The 26,736-nt window shown below is 48.9% G+C and overlaps 1 protein-coding gene across 2 annotated transcripts in view; it reads right to left on the bottom strand.

Annotated features, from left to right (window-relative positions):
* The window catches only part of LOC129707558 (disks large-associated protein 4-like), a 206,471-nt gene that overhangs the window by 101,077 nt on the left and 78,658 nt on the right, over window positions 1–26,736 (bottom strand). For both annotated transcript variants that reach the window (XM_055652698.1, XM_055652699.1), the window contains exon 3: window positions 7,161–8,167. In XM_055652698.1, coding sequence (XP_055508673.1) covers window positions 7,161–8,108 — 948 coding nt within the window. In that variant the 5' untranslated portion in view covers window positions 8,109–8,167. The remainder of the gene's footprint in view (window positions 1–7,160; window positions 8,168–26,736) is intronic.

Genomic DNA, 26,736 nt, shown 5'->3' with positions numbered 1-26,736 from the left:
GCCTCCACCGCCCTCTGAGGCAGAGAATGCCACAGACTCACCACTCTCTGTGAGAAAAAGTGTTTCCTCGTCTCCGTTCTAAATGGCTTACCCCTTATTCTTAAACTGTGGCCACTGGTTCTGGACTCCCCCAACACCGGGAACATGTTTCCTGCCTCTAGCGTGTCCAAACCCTTAACAATCTTATATGTTTCAATGAGATCCTCTCTCATCCTTCTAAACTCCAGAGTATACAAGCCCAGCTGCTCCATTCTCTCAGCATATGACAGTCCCGCCATCCCGGGAATTAACCTTGTAAACCTATGCTGCACTCCCTCAATAGCAAGAATGTCTTTCCTCAAATTAGGGGACCAAAACGGCACACGATACTGCTCCTGTATTCGATTCCTCTTGTTATAAAGGCCAACATGCCATTCACTTTCTTCACTGCCTGCTGTACCTGCATGCTTACTTTCATAGACTGATGTACAAGGACCCCCAGATCCCGTTGTACTTCCCCTTTTCCCAACGACACCATTTAGATAGTAATCTGCCTTCCTGTTTTTTATACCAAAGTGGATAATTTCACATTTATCCGCATTAAACTTCATCTGCCATGCATCTACCCACTCACCCAACCTGTACAAGTCACTCTGCATTCTCATAGCATCCTCCTCACAGTTCACACTGCCACCCAGCTTTGTGTCATCTGCAAATTTGCTAATGTTACTTTGAATCCCTTCATCCAAATCATTGATGTATATTGTAAATAGCTGCAGTCCCAGCACTGAGCCTTGCGGTACCCCACTAGTCACTGCCTGCCATTCTGTAAGGGGCCCGTTAATCCCTACTCTTTGTTTCCTGTCTGCCAACCACTTCTCTATCCATGTCAGCACTCTAACCACAATACCATGTGCCCTAATTTTGCCCACTAATCTCCTATGTGGGACCTTATCAAAGGCTTTCTGAAAGTCCAGGTACACTACATCCACTGGCTCTCCCTTGTCCATTTTCCTAGTTACATCTTCAAAAAATTCCAGAAACCGTTTAATCTCTTCCCTGTACGGGGACCCGACTTTTCCCTGTCGGGTCTCCAGTGTCGTTGGGCCTAATATCGTGGAACCGGCAGCGGCCTTCAACCGGAACCAACCTGCGGACTCACCATCGTGGAGCTTCGGAACAGGGAGAGCTGTGGTGGCGCGTGGCCGCAACCCGACCGGAGATTCGGAGGCTCCGGCCGCAGGCCCAGTGGACAGAAACATCGGGAGCTCGCGGGTCCCTGGTGGGAGACCGACCGCTTTTCGGAGCTCCCGTAACGGCAACTTCGCCCGCCTGAATCGTGGGGTTTAAATGAATCGGAGCGGGGCCTAACATCGCCTGGGCGCGGCTTAAACCACCGCGAGACTTATCATCACCCCCCGGGGGCTTTAACATCATGAGCTCCAGTCACCTTGACGTTGCAGTTGGACTGCTGGACCGCGGGAGAAGAACAAGGGAAGAGACAAGACTTTGTCTTTATCACGGTGAGGAGGTGTGGACATTCACTGTTTGTGTAAATTGTGTTAAGTGGGGCTTGGGTTTATTTGTAATGTCAAGACTGTAGGAATGCAATTTCTTTCAAACCTTGTCTGTTTGAATGACAATAAAAGGCCTTCTATTCTATTCTATTCTATCATGGGTCATATATAGCCTATATTATGGGTCATATATATTCTATACTACAGTCCATATATATTCTATACTACTGGTCATATATATTCTCTATGGCGTTATAAATATATTCTATATTACAGGTTATATATATAATAATAATAATGGATGGGATTTATATAGCACCTTTCTAGATACTCAAGGCGCTTTACATCGCATTATTCATTCACTCCTCAGTCACACTCGGTGGTGGTGAGCTACTTCTGTAGCCACAGCTGCCCTGGGGCAGACTGACGGAAGCGTGGCTGCTAATCTGCGCCTACGGCCCCTCCGACCACCACCAATCACTCACACACATTCACACACATTCACACACAGGCAAAGGTGGGTGAAGTGTCTTGCCCAAGGACACAACGACAGTATGCACTCCAAGCGGGATTCGAACCGGCTACCTTCCGGTCGCCAGCCGAACACTTAGCCCATTGCGCCATCTGTCGTCCCAGATACATATATTATATATTATATGTATTATATATACATTATATAACAGGTTATGTATCACAATATAGTTACTAACAATTGAAACTTTGTGGTAATTACTGACTTCTACAACCGATTATTTCCTTGCCTTCCTTTAATGCCAATGTCACAGTTTGATACTCATGGTATTGGCACCTCTGCACCAACAGCTTTAAAGCCAATGTGCTTTTTACCCAAGATGAAAGACAAAATTTCAAGCTTCAGATCTGAAAATGAATCATCAGAATCTTTTCCTTTGCTTCATCAGTATTCAGGTCTTCAAGGGATTGAAAGGCTCCCGCGAGTATCTCCCACTGGGCTACTGTGCTTTGCACAAGACGGCTTCAAACATCTTACAGTTTTCATTTCCGATAGAACCACAGATAGAGCTATTTCATGTTTGAGAACATTTCCCTCTACTTAAGATTCTTTGGAGACATTTTACATTTTTGAGGAAACCACAAACTAATGGTTTTGCAGATTTGTGTGCATTAGAAACAAGAGTTTTACACAATATGATTTCACAGAATGAGACATTTAGTATCCATTGACAATAGCCCATTTACATGGCTCGGCATAAAACAAGAAAGCCAGTCAGAGAAGCTGCCCACTCCAACATAATTGTGAATCATCTACTGTTGTGATAATCATCTCTCAGCAGAAGTTTGAGACGTGACCAGAAACACTAACACAATGTTCTAGTCTGCAAATCTGTGCTCTGCAGATTGGGCCCAAGTTGTAAGCTTCATCAACAAAATCAATACAGTCAGAAGATGCAGTAACTCAGCGGGACAGGCAATATCTCTGGAGAGAAGGAATGGGTGACGTTTTGGGTCGAGACCTTTCCTCAGACTCGGAAAGAGGAAGGACCTGAATCTTTTCTTGACTCTGACCCAAGTCATCTATCATTTGAAAAACTGACATCATTTTTTTCACAAAGTTTCCTCCATTCTCTTTCATCTGCATTGATTATTTATTTAAAATGAATAACATCAATAGATGAAGAACCTTCTAGCAATATGGCAGTACAGCCAACACTGGATAATTGCTGGAATTATTACTCACGAGTGAGTAATCCTCCACAGTCAGCTACACATCAGCGCTCATGTTAGCAGTCAGAATCAGCTGGTACGTTACATCTGCATAGAGGTTTCATAGTGCAGGTAACAGGGTTAAAATGCTTTTGTCAAAAAGAAAACAACGGGTTTCAAGGTTAAATGTTTAAGAAAGAACTGCAGATGCTGGAAAAAATGAAGGTAGACACTCAGCAGGTGAGGCAGCATCTATGGAGCAAAGGAATAACCAGATGTTAAATCAATTACAGGAGACAGAGGGACTGAAGTAAATCCACATTAGGCAGGAAATGGTGTTGGATAGACTGATGGGACTGAAGGCTGATAAATCCCCAGGGCCTGATGGTCTGCATCCCAGGGTACTTAAGGAAGTGGCTCTAGAAATTGTGGACGCATTGGTGATAATTTTCCAATGTTCTATAGACTCAGATCAGTTCCTGTGGATTGGAGGGTAGCTAATGTTATTCCACTTTTTAAGAAAGGCGGGAGAGAGAAAACATGGAATTATAGACCAGTTAGCCTGACATCGGTGGTGGAGATGTAATTAGGAAAATGGACAAGGGAGAGCCAGTGGATGTAGTGTACCTGGACTTTCAGAAAGCATTTGAGAAGGTCCCACATAGGAGATTAGTGGGCGAAATTAGGCCACATGGTATTGGGGGTAGAGTGCTGACATGGATAGAGAAGTGGTTGGCAGACAGGAAACAAAGAGTAGGGATTAACGGGCCCCTTTCAGCATGGCAGGCAGTGACTAGTGGGGTACCGCAAGGCTTGGTGCTGGGACCGCAGCTATTTACAATATACATCAATGGTTTGGATGAAGGGATTCAAAGTAACATTAGCAAATTTGCAGATGACACAAAGCTGGGTGGCAGTGTGAACTGTGAGGAGGATGCTATGAGAATGCAGGGTGACTGGGACAGGTTGGGGGAGTGGGCAGATGCATGGCAGATGAAGTTTAATGCGGATAGATGTGAGGTTATCCACTTTGGTAGCAAAAACAGGAAGGCAGATTAATATCAAAATGGCGTCGTTGGGAAGTACAACGGGATCTGGGGGTCCTTATTCATCAGTCTATGAAAGTAAGCATGCAGGTACAGCAGGCAGTGAAGAAAGCGAATGGCATGTTGGCCTTTATAACAAGAGTAATCAAATATAGGAGCAAAGAGGTCCTTTTGGTCCCCTAATTTGAGGAAGGACATTCTTGCTATTGAGGGAGTGCAGTGTAGGTTTACAAGGTTAATTCCCGGGATGGCGGGACTGTCATATCCTGAGAGAATGGAGCAGCTGGGATTGTACACTCTGGAGTTTAGAAGGATGAGAGGATATCTCATTGAAACATATAAGATTGTTAAGGGTTTGGACACGCTAGAGGCAGGAAACATGTTCCTGATGGTGGGGGAGTCCAGAACCAGGGGCCACAGTTTAAGAATAAGGAGTAAGCCATTTAGAACGGAGACGAGGAAACACTCACTTTTTCTCACAGAGAGTGGTGAGTCTGTGGAATTCTCTGCCTCAGGTGGAGGCCGGTTCTCTGGATACTTTCAAGAACGAGCTAGATAGGGTTCTTAAAAATAGCAGAGTCAGGGGATATGGGGAGAAGGCAGGAACGGGGTACTGATTGGGGATGATCAGCCATGATCACATTGAATGGCGGTGCTGGCTCGAAGGGCTGAATGGCCTCTACTCCAGCACCTATTGTCTATTGTCTATTATGGTTTGTTGTGTTTTTGACAGTTCACACACCTTTCATCTTTCATCCCAGATTTCCAGCCCATTTGTTTGACAGGTTTTGAGAAAAGCCTCAGAGACTGAAACGTAACTGTGGATCCACTTGTTTGATTTCCAGTGGGCAGTACAGTTTCTCTGACAGTCGCCCTGTTGTAAATGTACATGTCCCAACGTCAGGGGCAGTTGTGCCCATGAATCCGTGACCAATACGGACCAGGTTGTATCGTGTGCAGAATCTGTAGCCTGGCAACCACCTGGTCATTGCAGGTTGGGTCCACAACACTCAAATACAACTGGTTAAAAACATGTTCCTTTTTGGAGGGGAGTGTGTGGACTATTTGTTGATCAATACAAGCATTAGGGTTAGGGTCAGGCTGACGTCAACATGAATTCTGTCTTATCAGCAGGACAGGCAGCATCTCTGGAGAGAAGGAATGGGTGACGTTTCGGGTCGAGACCCTCCCTCAGACTGAAGAAAGGTCTCGACCCGAAACGTCGCCCATTCTTTCTCGCCAGAGATGCTGCCTCACCCGCTGAGTTACTCCAGCATTTTGTGTCTACCTTCGATTTAAACCAGCATCTGCAGTTCTTTCTTAAACATGAATCCCGTCTTCAATGTTAGCCAGTTTCTTGAATTAAAAATCCACATAGGCTTCTCGTAACAGCTTCACGGGTCGACTCTCATTTGGAACAGTATCATTACTAAATAAATACACTACCCCCCTAAACACATCAGATTAACTGTTCATCCAGGATGTGGTAGAAGGCATTTCACACTGCGCTTCACCACAATGGTTCACCAGGTAGACATGCTTGAATATCCCTCACTCACATTAAACCTTAATCCCCATTTAACTTTTAAAGGGATTGATAAAATATCTTCAGAATGAGAACAAAGCAATTCTTAAAAGGACACAAGCGAAATCCAGAGGTAGTGGCAGAGGCCAAGTGGCTGAACAAGGAGGCAGGAGAGAGGGGGGGAGATAGGGAGGTGGAGGGTGGAGCAGTGTGGGGAGTGGAGGAGAGTGGAGGGGTGTGGGGAGTGGAGGAGAGAGTGGAGGGGTGTGGGGAGTGGAGGAGAGTGGAGTGGAGGGGTGTGGGGAGTGGAGGAGTGGAGGAGAGTGGAGGGGTGTGGGGAGTGGAGGAGAGTGGAGGGGAGTGGAGGAGAGTGGAGGAGTGTGGAGGGGTGTGGGGAGTGGAGTGGAGGGGTGAGTGGAGGGTAGTGGGAGGGGGATGGGAGTGGAGGAGAGTGGAGGGGTGTGTGGGGGAGTGGAGGGAGTGGAGGGGAGTGGAGGAGAGTGGAGGGGTGTGGGGAGTGGAGGAGAGTGGAGGGGTGTGGGGGAGTGGAGGAGAGTGGAGGAGAGTGGAGGGGAGGGAGGAGAGTGGGGGAGGGGAGTGGAGGATGAGTGGAGGAGAGTGGAGGGGTGTGGGGAGTGGAGGGAGTGGAGGAGAGTGGAGGGGTGTGGGGAGTGGAGGAGAGTGGAGGAGAGAGTGGGAGACCGGAAGTAGAGAGGGAGGGTAGGGGACATGGTGAGAGGAGGAGAGAGGAGCGGGGAGGGAGATGGGGAGAGGAAGAATGAAGGAATATAATTTCCTTCCAAGTCAGGTTAAGGGGACATTGCAGGATTATCTCGAGCCATTATGAACTATGCTATCATCCTGAAAAGTGCTTTGATCTTTAAATCAGCAATGTCCTGAAACTCAAGGGGTTTAATTGCTGTAATGACCTTATCGATCTGCTGCACAGCTTTCAACAATTTATTTATTGTACACAAATACGTTTGCTTTCATTCCAAAATTAATTGGTTATTATCTCAGTTTTTAATTACCAGAATCTAATCTCTAAATGGGTGGGTGGGGGTGGGGTGGGGGGGTGGGTGATGAGTGGGGGTGATAGTGGGCTGGGTATTATGGGTGGGGGATGGGTGGGTGTGTGATGGGTGGGGTGGGGTGGGTGTGAGGGTGGGTGTGTGATGGGGGGGGTGTGATGGGTGGGTGTGATGGGTGGGGGTCAGGGTGGGTGGGGGTGATAGGGGCTGGGTATTATGGGTGGGGGTGGGGGTGGGGGTGGGATGGGGGGGTCAGGTCTGATGGGTGGGGGTCAGGGGGTGGGGGTGTGTGATGGGTGGGGGTGATAGTGGGCTGGGTATTATGGGTGAACGTTCCTGTTGATGAGGACTGGAGAGAGCTGTGGATGTTGGTGCCTACCTTCAGATACTGAGATGCCAGGTCATGGTGATAGGATCTGGATTTTAGCATTGCCCTGTCCATGGTGGCTGCTGAGTTCTGGCAAACCTCCCGGGTCTGGCTAAGGGTGAGCGTGGACCAGGAACCGCGCTTGATGTACTTGGAGTCGGTGTTGATGGGGATATTCACACACGGGGAACACTTCAGGTCATTATTGCTTTTTGAAGCTTTGAGGGTGTGTTCACTGATAGTGTTGTACGCATTCATCAGGTATTTAGCGGGCCCGTGGTCAGGCCGCCTCCCCAGTGTCATTAAACTCATGGGATTGCGATAGTTGTAGTTGTCGCTGTCCAGATTATCATCTGAGCTCCACCAGCCGGAGATGTTGGTCCTCGTTCTTCTCTTTGACTCCAACTTGCGATCCTTGCTCTTGCTCCGCTTGGTCTGTTTGGAGTCGTCGGAGCCGAACTTGCTGCCGTTCAGACTCCCTTTGCCTGAGCCCTCGAGGGACTGAGACTTGGCAAAGAGTTTCTGCACAGAATGTACAAGATGGCGGATGCGGCCTGGACTCTCGCTGCGATGTTTATCACTCCTCTGGAACTGCAGTGTGTGGAATCCATCCCGGTGCATCGGCAACTGTTTCTCAAACTGGTCCAGCAGGTTGGCGGGTAGCCGGTTAATTTTACCGCCAGATGCGTTGGGGGTAAAAGCACACTCGTCTGGGAGGTCAAAGTGGGAGTTGTAGTGGATCCTGGGGAAGGTGCTGCTGGCAATCTGGTTATTGAGCGGTAGCAGACAGTCGGCCGGCATGGCATTAGCGGACGGGAAGCGGTGCTGCTCCATCTGATACGGGTCAACAGGAGTCAACAGGTAGGGATTCCTCTCCTGCATTGGGCTGGGGTACATCTGCTCTGTGGGGTCGCAGTTGTCAGAGAGGTGACGGCTTCGATTAGCTCCTAAACCTTTCATTGCTGCTCAGATTCAAATATCATCCCTTGTCTCCCACACACGTAGATCTCCAGATGAACCTGCAAAGAGAAGGCACAAAAATAAATCTATCTCGGGCTGCAAACACAATGACATTCTCAACATATTCTGGTGCTTTTTGTGCATGTAATTACATTTTGTGATAACTAAAATGTTTTGACTTTGATTATTGAGGTAAGGGTCTGTCTCACTAAAGGAGAAGATTAGCACGTTGGTGGGAGAGCGAGCTGGATCGAGGGGCCGAATGGCCCACTCCTGTACCTATTGTCTATTGAGTGATCCCGGCTTTTCATGCTATAAACAAGCTTGACTATTAATAAAAGGACCATAATTAAAACAAGTTACAGCCCTGAATATATTCAGTATAAGGACCTGCTTCAGTTATAATTAGTGCACGAGGATTTAAATAAATTGATGGAAAGATTAGAGAGGAATTGAGCAGAAAAAACACTTCATTCAGCAAACATTGGCGGGCTGGAACTGACTAAATGACGCAAACTAGATGCACAAACATTCCTTCTCTGCAGAGACCCAGAGTGAGTGAGGTGACATGTGCACAGTGACGAGAAGTAGGACTAACTTAAAGGATCCATTATTGGCCAGCAGTGATCTATGGGCCGAATGGCTGTAACCGGTTTTATTGTATCAAGTAACTGTTGAACAAGATATCACCGAGGGAATGACAGAACATGTTAATATGTAGTGACTCGTGTTAATCTGAGAGAGGTGGTTTCTCAAGGTCAGCGTTGTGTTACGTTGTTCTATTCCACTGAGATGATGAACGTTATGTAAATGTGACGCACAGGTTTGTTGTATTAATGAAAATGATTATTGAGTAACAGCACTGTGACTAAGCTCAACATACCGTGCACCATCTAACCTGCTTTCCAGGTGAATAAACACTAAACTTGGCACAAAGTTGATGCTGAGTGGCCTCTCAATCTGTCTTCCATTGTTATTACCAGGTCACTGTTGTCAGTGTTGCCCCCCCTCAATGCTGACCACCCCCTCAATGCTGACCCCCCCTCAATGCTGACTCCCCACCTCAATGTTGCCCCCTCAATGCTGACCCCCCTCCTCAATGCTGCCCCCTCAATGCTGACCCCCTCAATGTTGCCCCCCCACCTGTGTTGCCCCCTCAATGCTGACCCCCCCGCCTCAATGTTGCCCCCCCACCTCAATGCTGACCCCCCCCCCCCCTCAATGCTGACCCCCCACCTCAATGTTGCCCCCTCAATGTTGCCCCCCCACCTGTGTTGCCCCCCCACCTCAATGTTGCCCCCTCAATGCTGACCCCCCTCAATGCTGACCCCCCACCTCAATGTTGACCCCCCCACCTCAATGCTGACCCCCCACCTCAATGCTGACCCCCCCCTCAATGTTGCCCCCCCCCCACCCTCAATGTTGCCCCCTCAATGCTGACCCCCAAGCACCTGTAGAGTGGACCAGAGTTCCAGGGAATCATCCAGTGAAAATGTAGAAACAAAGAACTGCAGATACTGGTTCTTACACAACAGGCCAAGCACCTGACCAACAGGTAGAGGTTTTGGGAAGAGTAGAGGGCCCACCTACTGTCCACGGCAGCTTGGCACAGTCGCCAGGCATGTGGGGGAGTAAGGAGGAATGTCATAGTGGTGAGTGCTGACAGTCTGGGGAATAGATGCTGCTCTCTGACCAAAGTCATGGAGACCTGGAGGCTGTGTTGCCCATCTCACGCCTGGTTACAAACATCTACTGGGCTGGAGAGGAAGTGGAGGATCCAATTGTCATTGGGCATTTGGTGGAGAGTTTATGTCTGAGATAATGGCCTGAAACAGCTGATCAGAATGAAGCAATGATTGTGACTGGTTGGCTCATTAAACACCAATAATTGCCCCTTCATCATGAACAGCTGACCTCCACAGTTACACCAGTTGCCTTTAACTTTGAGATGAGCCCATGCAGTTAATGTCACACGAAGCACATCTGCCAAATCTCCACACAAGCTCTCACTTGTCAACGCTCTCAGCCAATTGCAAATAATTTATCCACGTATTTCAAATCGAATGCATTCAGAATTGGCCGTGTAAATGTTTTGATTTAGTCAGTAAATTTCATTTCTTTAAATAGCTTCTGCAAACAGAGAGTACTGGAACACAGTAACACAGCAGCCACATTGTTATTGAAGTGGAGCCAGAGGAGGTAGTTGAGGCTGGGACTATCCCATTGTTTAAGAAACAGTTATGGCCCTGTCCCACAGTGCGAGTTCATTCCAAGAGTTCTCCCGAGTGTGTCCTGATTCGAACTCGGAGATTTACGGTAATGGCCGCTCATCGGTACTCGGGGCTCTCGTAGACATTTTTCAACGTTGAAAAATCTTCACAACTCTTCCCGAGTTTACCTGCCGTTAACGCTAAGAGACGTCCCCGAGCTCCGACGTACCCGCTACGTTCATTCTCCGTGCTTACCATGAGTTTGATTTTTTTTAAACTAGGGAGATCTCTTGGAATGAACTCGTACCGTGGGACAGGACCATCAGCCAGATACATGGATAGGACATGTTTGGAGAGATATAGACCAAGCGCAGGCAGGTGGGACTAGTGTAGCGGGGACATTGTTGGCCAGTGTGGATGAGTTGGGCCAAAGGGCCTGTTTCCACACTGTATCACTATGACTAGTGTAGCGGGGACATTTTTGGCCAGTGTGGATGAGTTGGGCCGAAGGGCCTGTTTCCACACTGTATCACTATGACTAGTGTAGCGGGGACATTGTTGGCCTGTGTGGATGAGTTGGGCCGAAGGGCCTGTTTCCACACTGTATGGCTCTATGGTCGTGGATTCCCAGGACGTTCCCAGGAGGTGCTGACGAAACATTTTGGCGAATGCCAAAGTAGTTCTCAAAGACTTCACTTGACTTTGCACTCGATGCGGAGAATTGATGAAAAGTAAAGAAACACAAATACAATCTGCTTTTCTTTAGTGGAGAAGATCTTGTTGGGATGCAAAAAAATGCTTTTTTAAAAGAATCTTGCAAACTCTTTGTGAAACCTACAACATTGTAAGAGTGGTTTCTAGTAACATCTGTCACCAAGGGTGATTCAGATTCAGATTCAGATTCAATTTTAATTGACATTGTCAGTGTACAGTACAGAGACAACGAAATGCATTTAGCATCTCCCTGGAAGAGTGACATAGCAAACGATTTGAATAAATTATAATAAGTGTCCGGGGGGGAGGGGGGGGTGGTGATTGGCAGTCACCGAGGTACTGCCGAGGTACACCGAGATGCCTGCTTTGTTGTCATGTTTTTATTCTGATTAAAATTCACATCTCGATCCCTCCACATCTTTGATGCAGATTCTAATCCTGAGGAATAATATCAATCCACGTTTAGCTGATCAAAATTGTGGATAAACTCCCAAAACCAGGTGTGTAGAACAGGAATCGGGGGAAGTTAGTCAGATTGAAACAACATGGGCAGCGACAAGGAGCTTGTTGTAGAGTGCTGGCCATCCCTGTGCAGGTGAGGCAGGCAATGTTATCAAGGGTTTCTATGGCCTGGTGGACCCTTGGTTGTCTGAGCCCCTCCACAGAGCAGCAATGTTCACAAGGGTGACATCAAACAGGAGACAACCTATGCCAAGCAGCAGTGACACATCTCAGCCACTGAGCAGATACTAGTGTTATTGAAAGGAACATCTGACAAAATGTGTTAGCTTTTTATTATCTGACAGGCGTACACACAAATCCAGGCTGATGTGCAATGAGGAGGTGTCGTATCTTATCCACTGATTAAAGTCATTGCCATGGATGCTGCAGCCACAAAATGGAACAAAACTTATAGAATCCATTTGTTTGAGAAATACGGGAGTTAAGTCACTCAGAAAACGCATTCACTTTCTGCTCATTTATTTTACATAATTGGAATTTCTCGACTTGAATCGAAACAAATTAAGTTCTAAATCCAGGCTTACGGCAACTTTCTCCATGTAACGGCAACAGTGTTTGTGATTTGAAATGCACATTATTCCAGGAAGCATCAGTGTAAACATTAATTGGATGAATGTGAGCTGTAACTTTACAGAAGACAAGGCCCATTAGGCTCGTTTGTCTAATTAACCAGTAGTCAAGGCAGCTTTGTATTACCCTGCAACATGAGTCCTGACCACCCTTTGTCCTGAATGTAACTCTTCATGTACCAGCAATGACTTTATAATGATCTTGGTCAGAACTAAAACCACGAATTGTCACAAAGGAACAATGAACAAGAAAACCAGAAGGAATTCTCTGGTGGTGTCGACACAAGCCCGAGGGGGGGGATGTCACATTGCAGATGGTAGATGTCTGTGGCTATATGTTGGACAGACTGAGCTGTATCTGCCATCCATGGATTCATAGAAACATAGAAACATAGAAAATAGGTGCAGGAGTAGGCCATTCGGCCCTTCAAGCCTGCACCGCCATTCGATATGATCATGGCTGATCATCCAACTCAGTATCCCATCCCTGCCTTCTCCCCATACTCACTGATCCCTTTAACCACAAGGGCCACATCTAACTCCCTCTTAAATATAGCTAATGAACTGGCCTCAACTACCTTCTGTGGCAGAGAATTCCACAGATTCACCACTGTGTGAAAAATGGGATAGTGTGAATCTCACTGCAGAGATGACAAGACTGTTGTGTGTGGGTACAATGACTGGGGGAATGGGTCCGTGTAATGGGTCCGTGTACAGTGACTGGGGGAATGGGTCCGTGTACAGTGACTGGGTGAATGGGTCTGTGTACAGTGACTGACTGGGGGGAATGGGTCCGTGTACAGTGACTGGGTGAATGGGTCTGTGTACAGGGGACTGGACTGTGTACAGGATGAATGGGTCTGTGTACAGGGGACTGGGTGAATGGGTCCGTGTACAATGACTGGGTGAATGGGTCCGTGTACAATGACTGGGTGAATGGGTCCGTGTACAGTGACTGGGGGAATGGGTCCGTGTACAGTGACTGGGTGAATGGGTCTGTGTACAGGGGACTGGGTGAATGGGTCTGTGTACAGGGGACTGGGTGAATGGGTCTGTATACAGGGGACTGGATGAATGGGTCTGTATACAGGGGACTGGATGAAATGGGTCTGTAAACAGGGGACTGGATGAATGGGTCCGTGTACAGTGACTGGGTCTGTGTACAGGGGACTGGGTGAATGGGTCTGTATACAGGGGACTGGGTGAATGGGTCTGTGTACAGTGACTGGGTGAATGGGTCTGTGTACAATGACTGGGTGAATGGGTCTGTATACAATGACTGGGTGAATGGGTCTGCGTACAGGGGACTGGGGTGAATGGGTCTGTGTACAATGACTGGGTTAATGGGTCTGTGTACAATGACTGGGTGAATGGGTCTGTATACAGGGGACTGGATGAATGGGTCCGTGTACAGTGACTGGGGGAATGAGAGGTGAACAAAAGAGAGTTGCAGACAAGAGTGCTGACTCCATGGGAGAGATGGAACGGGGGAATAACAGGAAGAAGGGATGAGAGGTGGAAGGAACGACCAGTTGACAAGGAAAGGTTGGGGGAGGGGTAAATAAAGACATTTCCTATCCTAAATAAAAATAAAGATTTGAAGGAAAGAATGTTTTTTGTAGCATCATGTACCATTGAGAGGGAGTTACCCAGATTACCTTGGACTGTTTTTCTAATTATGTTTTGGCACCAACGATAGCCTTATCTTACTGCAGGATCTAGACTGAGGTTCTGTGCCTTAGAGACAGTGAGTCAGCCACCCTGGGCTAAACGTATCAGGCACAACATATCATCTCTGGAACACCTCACCAGCTGGGTCAGACGTTAGACCAGGGAAATAGAAAACACCTTAAAACACCTTCAGCTTCAGACAAGAGAGTACATCTGGACATGAACAATTAGATTAAACCAAAACAAAGATGCAGCAAAACTATAGATTAGGAAAACATTGTTGCATAAATCAGTCTTTATGAGAGTAATTTGAAAATTCACTGGATAATTATTTAAATTTAATTAAATTGCTCTTTGTGATACATTTCCTAATCATTTTGAATTAAAATCCATATTTGCTGAAAAAAGTTTTGTTTCTGACACGTATCAGCACCTCTGATAGATTCTGTCAGCGACGGTTATTTTTATAACACAGGATTGTCAATTGTTGTTTCCACTCAACCTCGAATAATCGACGTTCCAGGAAATCCTCTCTCCTTCAAATGTTCTTGTGAAATGTTATCTGTTTCATCGTGTATTCCTAGCCTGGCTGCACAGACAGCATTGTGATGAATGATTGACATCCATGCAATTGCTTTTCTTCAGAAAAACACTCAAAAGGATATGATGAGTGGTACATGCACTTTGACAGGCTCTTGTAGTGACCAGTATTGGAGGAGTGATAGCTGGAATGATAATGAAAAGACCTTTGCTAACGTCACATTTGAGCCAATGCATGGTCTAAACATTAGCAGTAAATGGATCAGTTTCCCAGAACAGGATTGCATTGTCCACTTTCAGTGACAATAAAGATCTAGCTCCGACCCAAATATACAGTGACTAAATAATACACGCTGTACACAAAGGAGTTCTAATTTAATTAACATGATCTGCTTCTCTCTGCAAATGTCACCTCCTTCTAATTCCTCCCGGTCGGGCAATAATCAAATTATGAACAGGAAGAACCATCTAATGACACAAACCAAAGTCGGAAAAGAATAAATTAATCTGACGTTCACAAGATGCCAATGTAACGCAGTAACGAAGGAAACGAGGGCTTGTTTTGAGGAAATTGTAAGAATCCCCAACAACAAGGTTGACATCCCAAGTGAAGGACAAAGTCACACAGTGGGTCTTGGCATGAGAGCAAGATGGAGTTAATGACTGCACATTCACTGCTCATCACTCTCCACCCATCGTTTAACATTCTCATTACATCTCCTGCTAAAATAATTGACTTCATAATGTTGGGGAAATATTTTTTTAATTTGAGCTATTTTAAATAGTCCAGCACGGCAGTACAATATTCATGTAATTTGTCTAAGTTTGGAACCTGAAGATAAGCAGTACTTTGCATTGATTTAGAAGGATTTACTTGCAAAAGCAATACATTATCTTTTTTATTGTATCAGTTCTTTTAATACAGCAGCTTGTGGTAATTTAATGGCTCATTTTAAATGATCCGTCTGATTCAATTAAACGTACAGATTGCCACCACTGTTCCAGTTTGATAACTCCATCAGGAGACATTCAGCATGCCAGAACTGAGGATTAACATGCTTGTAGTTCGACACTTTGTAAACCTTATCTGTGGAGCCTGAAACAGACTCGTCACTGCCTAATGCCTGACCTGCTGAGTACTTCCTGGTTAGTAATGACCCATAGGGGTAGCTGGACAACGACTTAACCAATCTTACACTGCACCTGGAGGCAGAAAAATATCTATCAAGGTCAATGATAAAAAGCTCAAAGCTCGATAGCCGAGTTCAATCAGTCTGAGGAAGGGTCCCGACCAGGAAAGTTCTGTATCTCCTTCCTGTACTCCACTTTGTCATACTTTGTGATTTATCCCACCACAGCGGTGTAGATAGAGTTGGAGGTGAATTTGACCACACAGTCGTGAATGTATAAGGAGTAGAGAGGGGTTGAGAACTCATCTTTGTGGGTGACGGCATTGAGAATCTTCTTCTTCTTCTTGCGTTTGGCGTGCACAGCCTAAAGTTGTAGGACAACTTGTTCTATTTGATCTTATTTGATTGTGCATGCCAGGTTGATTGCATTCGTTGAACACTCCCACCACTGCCGCACCACCCCTCCACAAGATGTTGGAGTAACAGTGGGTCAGGCAGCATCTGGAGAGAAAGGATAGGTGATGTTTCTGGTCGGGACCCATCTTTAGACTCAGGTCTTTCTAACTGCAGATGAGTATTCACCATCATAAGCATGTCAACACTCCACCACTGCCCCACCCCCCCCCCCCACCCCCCCCACCCCACCCCCCCCACCCCACCCCACCCCCCCCCCCCCACCCCCCCCCCCCCCACCCCCCCCCCCCCCCCCCCCCCCCCCCCCCCCCCACCCCCCCCCCCCCCCCCCCCCCCCCCCCCCCCCCACCCCCACCCCCCCCCCCCCCCCCCCCCCCCCCCCCCCCCCCCCCCCCCCCCCCCCCCCCCCCCCCCCCCCCCCCCCCCCCCCCCCCCCCCCCCCCCCCCCACCCCCACCCCCCCCCCCCACCCCCCCACCCCCCCCCCCCCCCCCCCCCCCCCCCCCCCCCCCCCCCCCCCCCCCCCCACCCCCTCCCCCCCCTCCCCCCCCCCCCCCCCCACCCCCCCCCCCCCCCCCCCCCCCCACCCCCCCCCCCCCCCCCCCCCCACCCCTCCCCCCCCCCCCTCCCCCCCACACCCCACCCCTCCCCACCCCACCCCTCTCTCTCACACATGCAGGAGCCAAGTGAAGGGCAAGTAGCCTGAAGCACAAACTGCCTCAGTATCTCTGCTATGCTGCCACTGACTCTCTCTGTTAATTGGGCCTTTACAATACTTTACATGGTTATTTTTACATGAGCTGTTGTCAATTATACATCTCCGAGCACATTTTGCAATTGGAAAAGCAAAGTACTCAAGAAAATATCACCGCCACCTGCATGAAACGTAACAGTAACTGGAGTTGAGGAGATCCTCTGATCTGCATGACCAAGAATCCTACAACATGTAAAAACATTTCAATGGCCTAATGTGGAAACATACAAACCATGTCCCTGTTCAAAGGAGCCTCTCGTACTAGAAGCAGCATATTATCTCTGGGTGACAATGCAATGTCAAAAGTCTATAGTACGCTGACAGGTAATATGTAATACCGTGCAGTACCATACACAACCATGCAGTACAGGACACGACCATGCAGTACAGTACACGACCATGCAGTACAGTACACTACCATGCAGAACCATGCAGTAACATGCAGTACAGTACACGACCATGCAGTACAGTACACTACCATGCAGTACCATGCAGTAACATGCAGTAACATGCAGTACAGTACACGACCATGCAGTACAGTACACGACCATGCAGAACCATGCAGTAACATGCAGTACAGTACACGACCATGCAGTACAGTACACGACCATGCAGTACAGTACATGCAGTACCATGCAGTACAGTACACGACCATGCAGTACAGTACACAACCATGCAGTACAGTACACGACCATGCAGTACAGTACGCAACCATGCAGTACAGTACACGACCATGCAGTACCATGCAGTACAGTACACGACCATGCAGTACCATGCAGTACAGTACACTACCATGCAGTACCATGCAGTACAGTACACGACCATGCGCACACACGACCATGCAGTACCGTGCAGTACAGTACACTACCATACACAACCATGCTGTAAAGTACGCAACCATGCGGTACAGTACACGACCATGCAGTAACATGCAGTACCATGCAGTACAGTACACGACCATGCAGTACAGTACACTACCATGCAGTACCATGCAGTACAGTACACGACCATGCAGTACAGTACACGACCATGCAGTACCATGCAGTAACATGCAGTACCATGCAGTAACATGCAGTACAGTACACGACCATGCAGTACCATGCAGTACAGTACACTACCATACACAACCATGCTGTAAAGTACGCAACCATGCAGTACCATGCAGTACCATGCAGTAACATGCAGTGTCATGCAGTACAGTACACCACTATGCAGTACCATCCACTGCCATGCAGTACCATGCTGTACATTATGCTGCCATGCAGATTGCCTCGCTATTTTAGTCTACAATTAGACCACAACTGTAATGTCAGAACTAAAATCATCCATCTTGAACTGATACTTAACATCTAATTAATTTGCAGCTTCAGATTCCAATTCATTTTTAATTTGTAATTGAATTCGAAGGATTAGAGAATTTATAGGTGTATTTTAAAGCATCCTGAATAAAGTACTGGAACTTTGTAAGGGTTGATGCAAAAATGTAATTTTGACAGCTATTATTTTTATTATTTTTTATCATTTAAAAAAATGATTAATCTCTTGTATCACCATAGCACTAAATCAATAGTTCTTCACATGCCTGGTCACAATACTTGATGTTAGTTTTGGCCACTGGTCAGTGACAAGGCTTGCCCTGCAACATGACAGTGACACACTGGATGTATGAGGGTTTGGATATCCCCAGCACTGCGATCGTCCAATCCAGAGTGCAATGCCTATACAAACCAGCTTCAACAAGCAAATGCCAATTGCAAGATGGGACCTGGATCTTCTAGAGTTCTGTAGGTTCAGGTTCAGGGTAATTATACTCACTGGTAACGAGGTAAATAGATCACACCATACTGTACACAAATACAAACACATCCAACTCCAGTACAATAGGTAGAGCAGAATAGAAAATATAATTCTCAGCATTGTAGCGCATCAGTTACATAAACAGTCCAATGTCCGCAATGGGGTAGAGGTGAATCAGACAGTACCCCAGCTTATGGAAGGACCATTCAGAAGCCGGATAGCGGAGGGGAAAAATCTGTTCCAGCTTCACCTGGTGGCACGTGTCATCACATGTGGTTGGTCCCCACTTGACAGTGGCAATGTGAGCAGTAATAACCAATAACATCAAGTCAGCATCAACTCTCCCGCACAAAATTAGTATTGGTTCAAAATGAGAACAGTATCTTTAGATAAAACCATTGACAATAGACGATACTCAATAGGCGCAGGAGTGGGCCATTCGGCCCTTCGAGCCAGCACCGCCGTTCAATGTGATCATGACTGATCATCCCCAATCAGTACCCCGTTCCTGCCTTCTCCCCAAATCCCCCAGACTCCGCTATCTTTAAGAGCCCTATCTAGATCTCTCTTGAAAGTATTCAGAGAACCGTCCTCCACCACCCTCTGAGGCAGAGAATTCCACAGACTCACAACTAAATGGCTTACCCCTTATTCTTAAACTGTGGCCCCTGGTTCTGGACTCCCCCAACATCGGGAACATGTTTCCTGCCTCTAGCATGTCTAAACCCTTAATAATCTTATATGTTTCAGTAAGATCCCCTCTCATCCTTCTAAACTCCAGAGTGTACAAGCCCAGCCGTTCCATTCTCTCAGCATATGACAGTCCCGCCATCCCGGGAATTAACCTTGTGAACCTACGCTGGGCTCCCTCAATAGCAAAAATGTCCTTCCTCAAATTTGGAGACCAAAACTGCACACAATACTCCAGGTGTGGTCTCACTAGAGCCCTGTACAACTGCAGAAGGACCTCTTTGCTCCTATACTCAACTCCTCTTGTTATGAATTGTTGTGTAGAGAGGCGCAGCATAGAACAGCTGAAGTGTGTAGTTACACATTCTTGGGGTGAATGGACTGGCCCTCTGTTCTGATGATGATGATGATGATGATGATGAGGTGAAAAGGTTCTGTCGGTCGCTGGGCTGACAGACGGTGGTTTCATCAGCCGATAGGAACGTTCAAAATCAAAGCAGGATTTCATTTCCTGCTCATTTACATTAGTGTTGGCTGTGTGTCAGCAAAAGGACATAAACTCACCCTTCTAATGTGCTTTTATTTTAGTTTAGCTTATAGAGTCATAGTCATAGAGTGATACAGTGTGGAAACAGGCCCTTCAGTCCAACTTGCCCACACTCGCCAACATGCCCCAACTACACTAGTCCCACCTGCCTGGGCTTGGTCCATATCCCTCCAAACTTGTCCTATCCATGTATCCAGCTCATATTGTGACTGGTGCCAAGGTTCAGTGGAAATCCTTTCTGTTGCCACGTGAAACAATATAGTCTGATGCAAAGACTACTAGACTAAGTGGGACCCATGTTCACACGGGTGGACTGGGCACCCAATGCCATATTCCACCTCTACACCAATTCCAATATTGGTGGCCAGTGGAGAGGGGGGGGTGCTCTGGAGCGCTAGTACGGGTGTTGTGGGCTGAAGGGACTGTTTTCCAGAGGGCTAGTATGGGCATTGTGGGCCGAATGGATTCTTGGGCTGGCAGTTCAGTCACTCAAGCCTAGTGTGCTGGCGGCTGACTCACTCACGGCTGATGGGCTGGCAGTTGACTCACGGCTATTCCTTGAAATACCATTTCAAGCAGGGTGCAATGTCACCAAATTCAAGTGCAGTTTCATACCATTTCAAGCCGGGTGCAAGACAAGGGCACCAAATTCAGTTTCATATCATTTCAAGCAGGGTGCAAGGTCACCAAATTCAAATGCATAACACCACACAAAACAACACAACACAATGCACCATAAAACCATAAACCCATTTAAAACCACCCCCATAGTTCAGTAGATATTCAGTTTTCAGTTGATTCACAGCTCAGTCTGAGAGTCATGACCACTCCGTCCCCCATCTTGCAGAGACTGAGCTAGGTCCACATTTCGGGGTTTTATAGTTCATCCCCCCCCACCCCCACCGGAAGGGGGGTGGCCTCCATGGCGGTGATTGACTGGAGAGAGAATCTAAACATTTTTTAAACACTAATAACTCTTTTATTTTTCATAGATGGGAAAAATCCTCTTGTCCTGCACAGCGGAGGGGAACTCTGAGTATGATGGATAAAAATCACAGCCGTAAGTGACAGCGTTTTTTCTAAAATCAATATACAGAACAACAGGAAGTGGTCAAGATCAGACTTTTAGTAATATAGATGTTGCAAATATATATTTATTTACATGCAGCGGGATGAAGAGTGTATATAACTTCCTTATAATCTGACTTGAAGTTTATGTTCTTTAATTGATTAAAGTTAGAGTAATTTCCCACAGGAGTTGTAAAGTATTTTAACTATAATATTAAAGTTGATCTTATTCATGAGCACTCTCATATTCTGTCGGTTCTAGTTAATATATGGCCCTTGTACAATGGCGATAAGAAGCAAGACACGGCACCTCCTGCTACATGTTGTTGCCTGCAGCCATACATGTAATAATAACAACACACAATAAACACAAATTAACATCCACCACAGTGAGTTCACCAAGCACCTCCTCACTGTGATGGAGGCAAAAGTCTTAGAGTTACTGTCTCTTCCCTCCTCTTCTCCCTCTGCGCTGAGGCGATACCCCACCGGGCGTTGGTAAGTCAGTCCCGCGGTTGTCGGGGGTGGTCGAAGCTGCCGCCCTCCAGTCCAGCGGACGCAGCTGTTGCCACGGGAGCTCCGGAAAACAGGCACCAACCTGTGACCCCCGAGCACTCGACGATGTCGTCCACTGGCCCGCGGCCGAGCCCCGGATTCAGGTCGCCGCCACCATAACACCGCCTCAGCCACCGGAGCACCATCTCCGCCCCGCACCGGGCCGCCCACACGACAGCGTCTCAGCCCCGCACTGGGCCGCCCACACGGGAGTGTCTCAGCCCCGCACCGGGCCGCCCACACGACGGCGTCTCAGCCCCGCACCGCGCCGCCCACACGGGAGCGTCTCAGCCCCGCACTGGGCCGCCCACACGGGAGCGCCTCAGCCCCGCACCGCGCTGCCCACACGACAGCGTCTCAGCCCCGCACCGCGCCGCCCACACGACAGCGTCTCAGCCCCGCACTGGGCCGCCCACACGACAGCGTCTCAGCCCCGCACCGCGCGGCCCACACGACAGCGTTTCAGCCCCGCACCGGGCCGCCCACACGACAGCGTTTCAGCCCCGCACCGCGCTGCCCACACGGGAGCGTCTCAGCCCCGCACACAGCCCCCACACCGCGTCTCAGCCCACACGCGCAGCCCACACGGGAGTGTCAGCCCCGCACCGGGCCGCCCACACGGGAGCGTCTCAGCCCCGCACCGCGCTGCCCACACGACAGCGTTTCAGCCCCGCACCGCGCTGCCCACACGGGAGCGTCTCAGCCCCGCACCGGGCCGTCCACACGGGAGTGTCTCAGCCCCGCACCGGGCCGCCCACACACGACAGCGTCTCAGCCCCGCACCGCGCCGCCCACACGACAGTGTCTCAGCCCCGCACCGGGCCGCCCACACGGGAGCGTCTCAGCCCCGCGCCGTCCGCCCTCACCGCAGCGCCGAGTCGTGCCGCTGCGGGACCGTTACCGCAGCTCGAAGACGGCCAGGTTGGAGGCCACCAGCTCCGCCATTAGGCCTCAGCTCAGGCGGGGGAAGAGAAGGGGGATACGACAGTAAAGTCGCATTTCCCCGAAGGGAGAGACAGAAAGCCCTGTTTCAGCCCCCCCCCCACACACACACACACACACACACACACACACACACACACACACACACACACACACACACACACACACACACACACACACACACACACACACACACACACACACACACACACACACACACACACACACACACACACACACACATATACACATAACACCACCTAATAACCAAAGGTTTAACTGAACTAGACAAAAAAACCAACACAAAAAAAGTAAAAACAGACAGACTGCAGGCGAGCCGCAGCCGTTTCACAGCACCGCCACTTCCGGAATATAAAGGATTCAATTCAATTCAATAATCTAGTTCAAGTTACCTCAACTACATTTACAGCTCAGCACACAGACAATACTGGCAACCAGTGCATTTAATGTGCTGGACTCGAGCCTGATCTGAATGTTCATCAAAACCAGCAGGTAACAAAGGAGCGAGCTGAAACTGCAGACACCTGAAAAACTTGTTGTCACTCTGTCAGGTTTTCATGTTTGTAATTATTCAGAAGTTCAGCAAGAACAAGATTTATTCGGAAATAATTGTCAGTATCTGACACGTTTTATGAACAGTGGTGACGACTGCTGAGTTCAAGTCTACAAATTGTGTCAGACTGGATCTCAGCTCGGGGACACTCCAATGTCCACTTCACCAGCTCAACACAATTGGGCAAGAGCTTTCTGCACTAAACTTGGTTCATAATCACCCCAGTTTCCTTAGCAACAGATACTGATAGAACCAACATCCTGATTGGCTAATTTAATACAAATGCAGGAAGTTCAGCCACGTTTACCTCTGGTCATCGCCAGAGCTCCAGCCCACTCCTCCCTGTGTCACTCCACTCCTCCCTGTGTCACTCCACTCCTGCCTGTGTCACTCCACTCCTCCCTGTGTCACTCCACTCCTCCCTGTGTCACTCCACTCCTCCCTGTGCCACTCCACTCCTCCCTGTGCCACTCCTCCCTGTGCCACTCCACTCCTGCCTGTGTCACTCCACTCCTGCCTGTGTCACTCCACTCCTGCCTGTGTCACTCCACTCCTCCCTGTGTCACTCCACTCCTCCATGTGCCACTCCACTGCTCCCTGTGCCACTCCACTCCTCCTTGTGTCACTCCACTCCTCCCTGTGCCACTCCACTCCTCCCTCTGCCACTCCTGCCTCTCCCACTCCTCTCCCTGTGCCACTCCACTCCTCCCTGTGTCACTCCACTCCTGCCTGTGTCACTCCACTCCTGTGTCACTCCACTCCTCTCTGTGTCACTCCACTCCTCCCTGTGTCACTCCACTCCTCCCTGTGTCACTCCACTCCTCCCTGTGCCACTCCACTCCTCCCTGTGTCACTCCACTCCTCCCTGTGTCACTCCACTCCTGCCTGTGTCACTCCACTCCTCCCTCTGACACTCCACTCCTGCCTGTGTCACTCCACTCCTCCCTGTGTCACTCCACTCCTCCCTGTGTCACTCCACTCCTCCCTGTGTCACTCCACTCCTCCCTGTGTCACTCCACTCCTCCCTGTGTGCACTCCACTCCTCCCTGTGTCACTCCACTCCACTCCTCTCTGTGCCACTCCACTCCTCCCTGTGTCACTCCACTCCTCCCTGTATCACTCCACTCCTGCCTGTGTCACTCCACTCCTCCCTGTGTCACTCCACTCCTGCCTGTGTCACTCCACTCCTCCCTGTGTCACTCCACTCCTCCCTGTGTCACTCCACTCCTCCCTGTGTGACACTCCACTCCTCCCTGTGTCACTCCACTCCTCTCTGTGCCACTCCACTCCTCCCTGTGTCACTCCACTCCTCCCTGTGTGACTCCACTCCTCCCTGTGTCACTCCACACCTCCCTGTGCCACTCCACTCCTCCCTGTGCCACTTACTTCATTCTAACGTAGATCCATCCTTTTTCCCCTTTCTTGTCCTCTATTTTCCCATTTATACCTGCTGGACTTGATGTTCAGAGTTCCACTTGCCTCACAGCCCATTGTAGCCAAGGACATCCACCCTCACGTGGAAAGTTGGGGTGTCCCAGCTCCCTCATTGTGCTGGAGAATACAGTCATAGACAGCATGGAAACAGGCCCTTCGGCCCAACTTGCCCACACCAGCCAACATGTCCCATCTACACTCGTCCCACCTGCTGCCTGCGTTTGGTTCATGTGTAATAGTTCATCGTGTTCATGGGCAGCAAACAGCTAAATGCTGGATTATTCAACTGCAACTTCCCCTCACAAGATGATTTAAGGACGGTCGTAAAGATGCTAATTAAACATCTTGCAACATTTTTATTTTCAGTTTTAAAATCAAGAATCCCAAATTTGTAAAATGGCTTTTAGCAGAAACACAGAAATATTCTATAGTAAAGTGGAATTCCAACAGTCTGCAGAACTCGTCTCCACCTGTTTGACCTTTCCTTACCTAGGATCAAAGATGCTATAGGATCTTTGCCCAGGATCACCATCGCGACTCTAATCCCTGTGTCAGCAGCTTCAGGCTGGTGCCCATTTTACTCACCGCTATCTCCAGAGGGCAAATAACAAAACGTATTCTGATGCCAACATAGACTGACTGTAGAAGGGTCTCCACCTGAAACGTCACCCATTCCTTCTCTCCACAGATGCTGCCTGTCCCGTTGAGTTACTCCAGCATTTTGTGTCTATCTTTGGTTGAAAGCAACATCTACAGTTCCTTCCAACACATTTAGTCTGACAAGTGCTTGATTACAATTTAAAGTCACCGTGATGTCTGGCTCTAACTAGGAAATCCACGTGCCCGTCCAAACACGTGACCTGGCGGATGGGGACCAAACATCAGCACGACACGCAAAAAACACCAAGTCATCGTGTAATGTTTAAAAATTAAAGCCTACAAGCTGAAGATGTACTTCTCTGATGACAACACTATTAAATATGCAGCTTGCAATTAAACTCGATGTTCTAGTTTTAGCTCACAGAACATCTGCAGTGGGATTAAAACACAAACTCCTAGCTCCCCTGCCACCTAGTCCAGCTACTCATAGGAGGGGGGATGGGGGAGGGGGGAGGGGGGATGGGGGAGGGGGGAGGGGGATGGGGGAGGGGGGGGGGGAGGAGGGGGGAGGGGGGAGGGGGGAGGGGGGAGAGGAGGGGGGGAATGGAGGGGGGAGGGGAGGAGGGGGAGGGGGAGGGGGGATGGGGGATGGGGGATGGGGGGAGGGGGGAGGGGAGGAGGGGGGATGGGGGAGGGGGGGGGAGGAGGAGGAGGGGGAGGGGGGAGGGGGGAGGGGGGGGGGGGGGGGGGGGGGGGGGGGAGGGGAGGAGGAGGGGGGGGGGGGGGGGGAGGGGGGGGGGAGGGGGGAACTTTTTATCAATCTCTTTCCTTGCCGTAGATGTGATTGTTTTTCGGATCGTATCGCCGGTCGCTCTGCGGCCTAACATCATGGAGTTGGCGGCCTCGCTTGGGACTGACTTTGAGCCCCAGCGCGGGGCCGTGGACTTAACATCAGAGCCGATCCCTTGCCTGGGATCGACACTCCAACCGCGGCCTGCGGATTTCACCATCGAGTATCTCGGGTAGAGACCGATATCGGGAAGCTCCAAAGCCGCAGGAGTTACGACCAACCCCGACCCAGAGTCCGATCGCCCGACTCAGGGGGAGTGAGATTCCCCCCCGATGCGGAGGTTGATCGCCCCGACAACGGAAGGCTTGAGGCCCTCGACAGAGCAGAGAAGGGAAGAGATTGAACTTTGTTTGCCTTCCATCACAGTGAGGAATGTGGGGGAGTCACTGTGGTGAATGTTCATGTTATACATTTATTTGTGTGTCTTAGTGCTCTTTGTATGATTGTACGGCAAATCAAATTCCTCGTATGTTGTAAAACGTACTTGGCGAATAAAGTATTATGATTATGATTAAGATTTATCTTCAGATTACGTTTGGTGAATAAATTAGTGAACAAGTAGCACAAAGGCCTCAACTAATAATAGAACTACGAGCCTAAACCTAGAGCATACTATTGTGACGGGGCAGTGAAATTCAACTGAATAATCTGGAATTTAATAAAAAATGCTTTTTCAATGGTGACGACAATTGTACTGAATTGTCCAAGAACCCATCTGGCTTGTTGGTCCTTGTGAAGGCCTCCATCAGCCAGTGAACAAGCCCACCCCACACATGTCATTGTTGAGACTCAGGATGGTCCAGCAAGAGTTCCCTGTGTGGTGCCCACTGTGTTTAAACAGAGACAGCTCGGCACTGGATCAGTAGCAAGACTGACAGAATCACACAGTGCAGAAACAGGCCCTTCAGCCCACTGAGTCCATTCTACACCTATCCCAATGTAGGTGTCAACTCTGCCCCAGTTCTGCCGGCTATCTACACAGAAGGGATAACTTACAGCTTTCCATTCTCCTTGCATCCCGCACGTCTTTGAGATGAGGGAGCAACTG

Source organism: Leucoraja erinacea, chromosome 21, assembly GCF_028641065.1.
Source record: "Leucoraja erinacea ecotype New England chromosome 21, Leri_hhj_1, whole genome shotgun sequence".
Taxonomy (NCBI): Eukaryota; Metazoa; Chordata; class Chondrichthyes; order Rajiformes; family Rajidae; genus Leucoraja; species Leucoraja erinaceus.
This window is presented reverse-complemented; position numbering and strand designations above follow the sequence as displayed.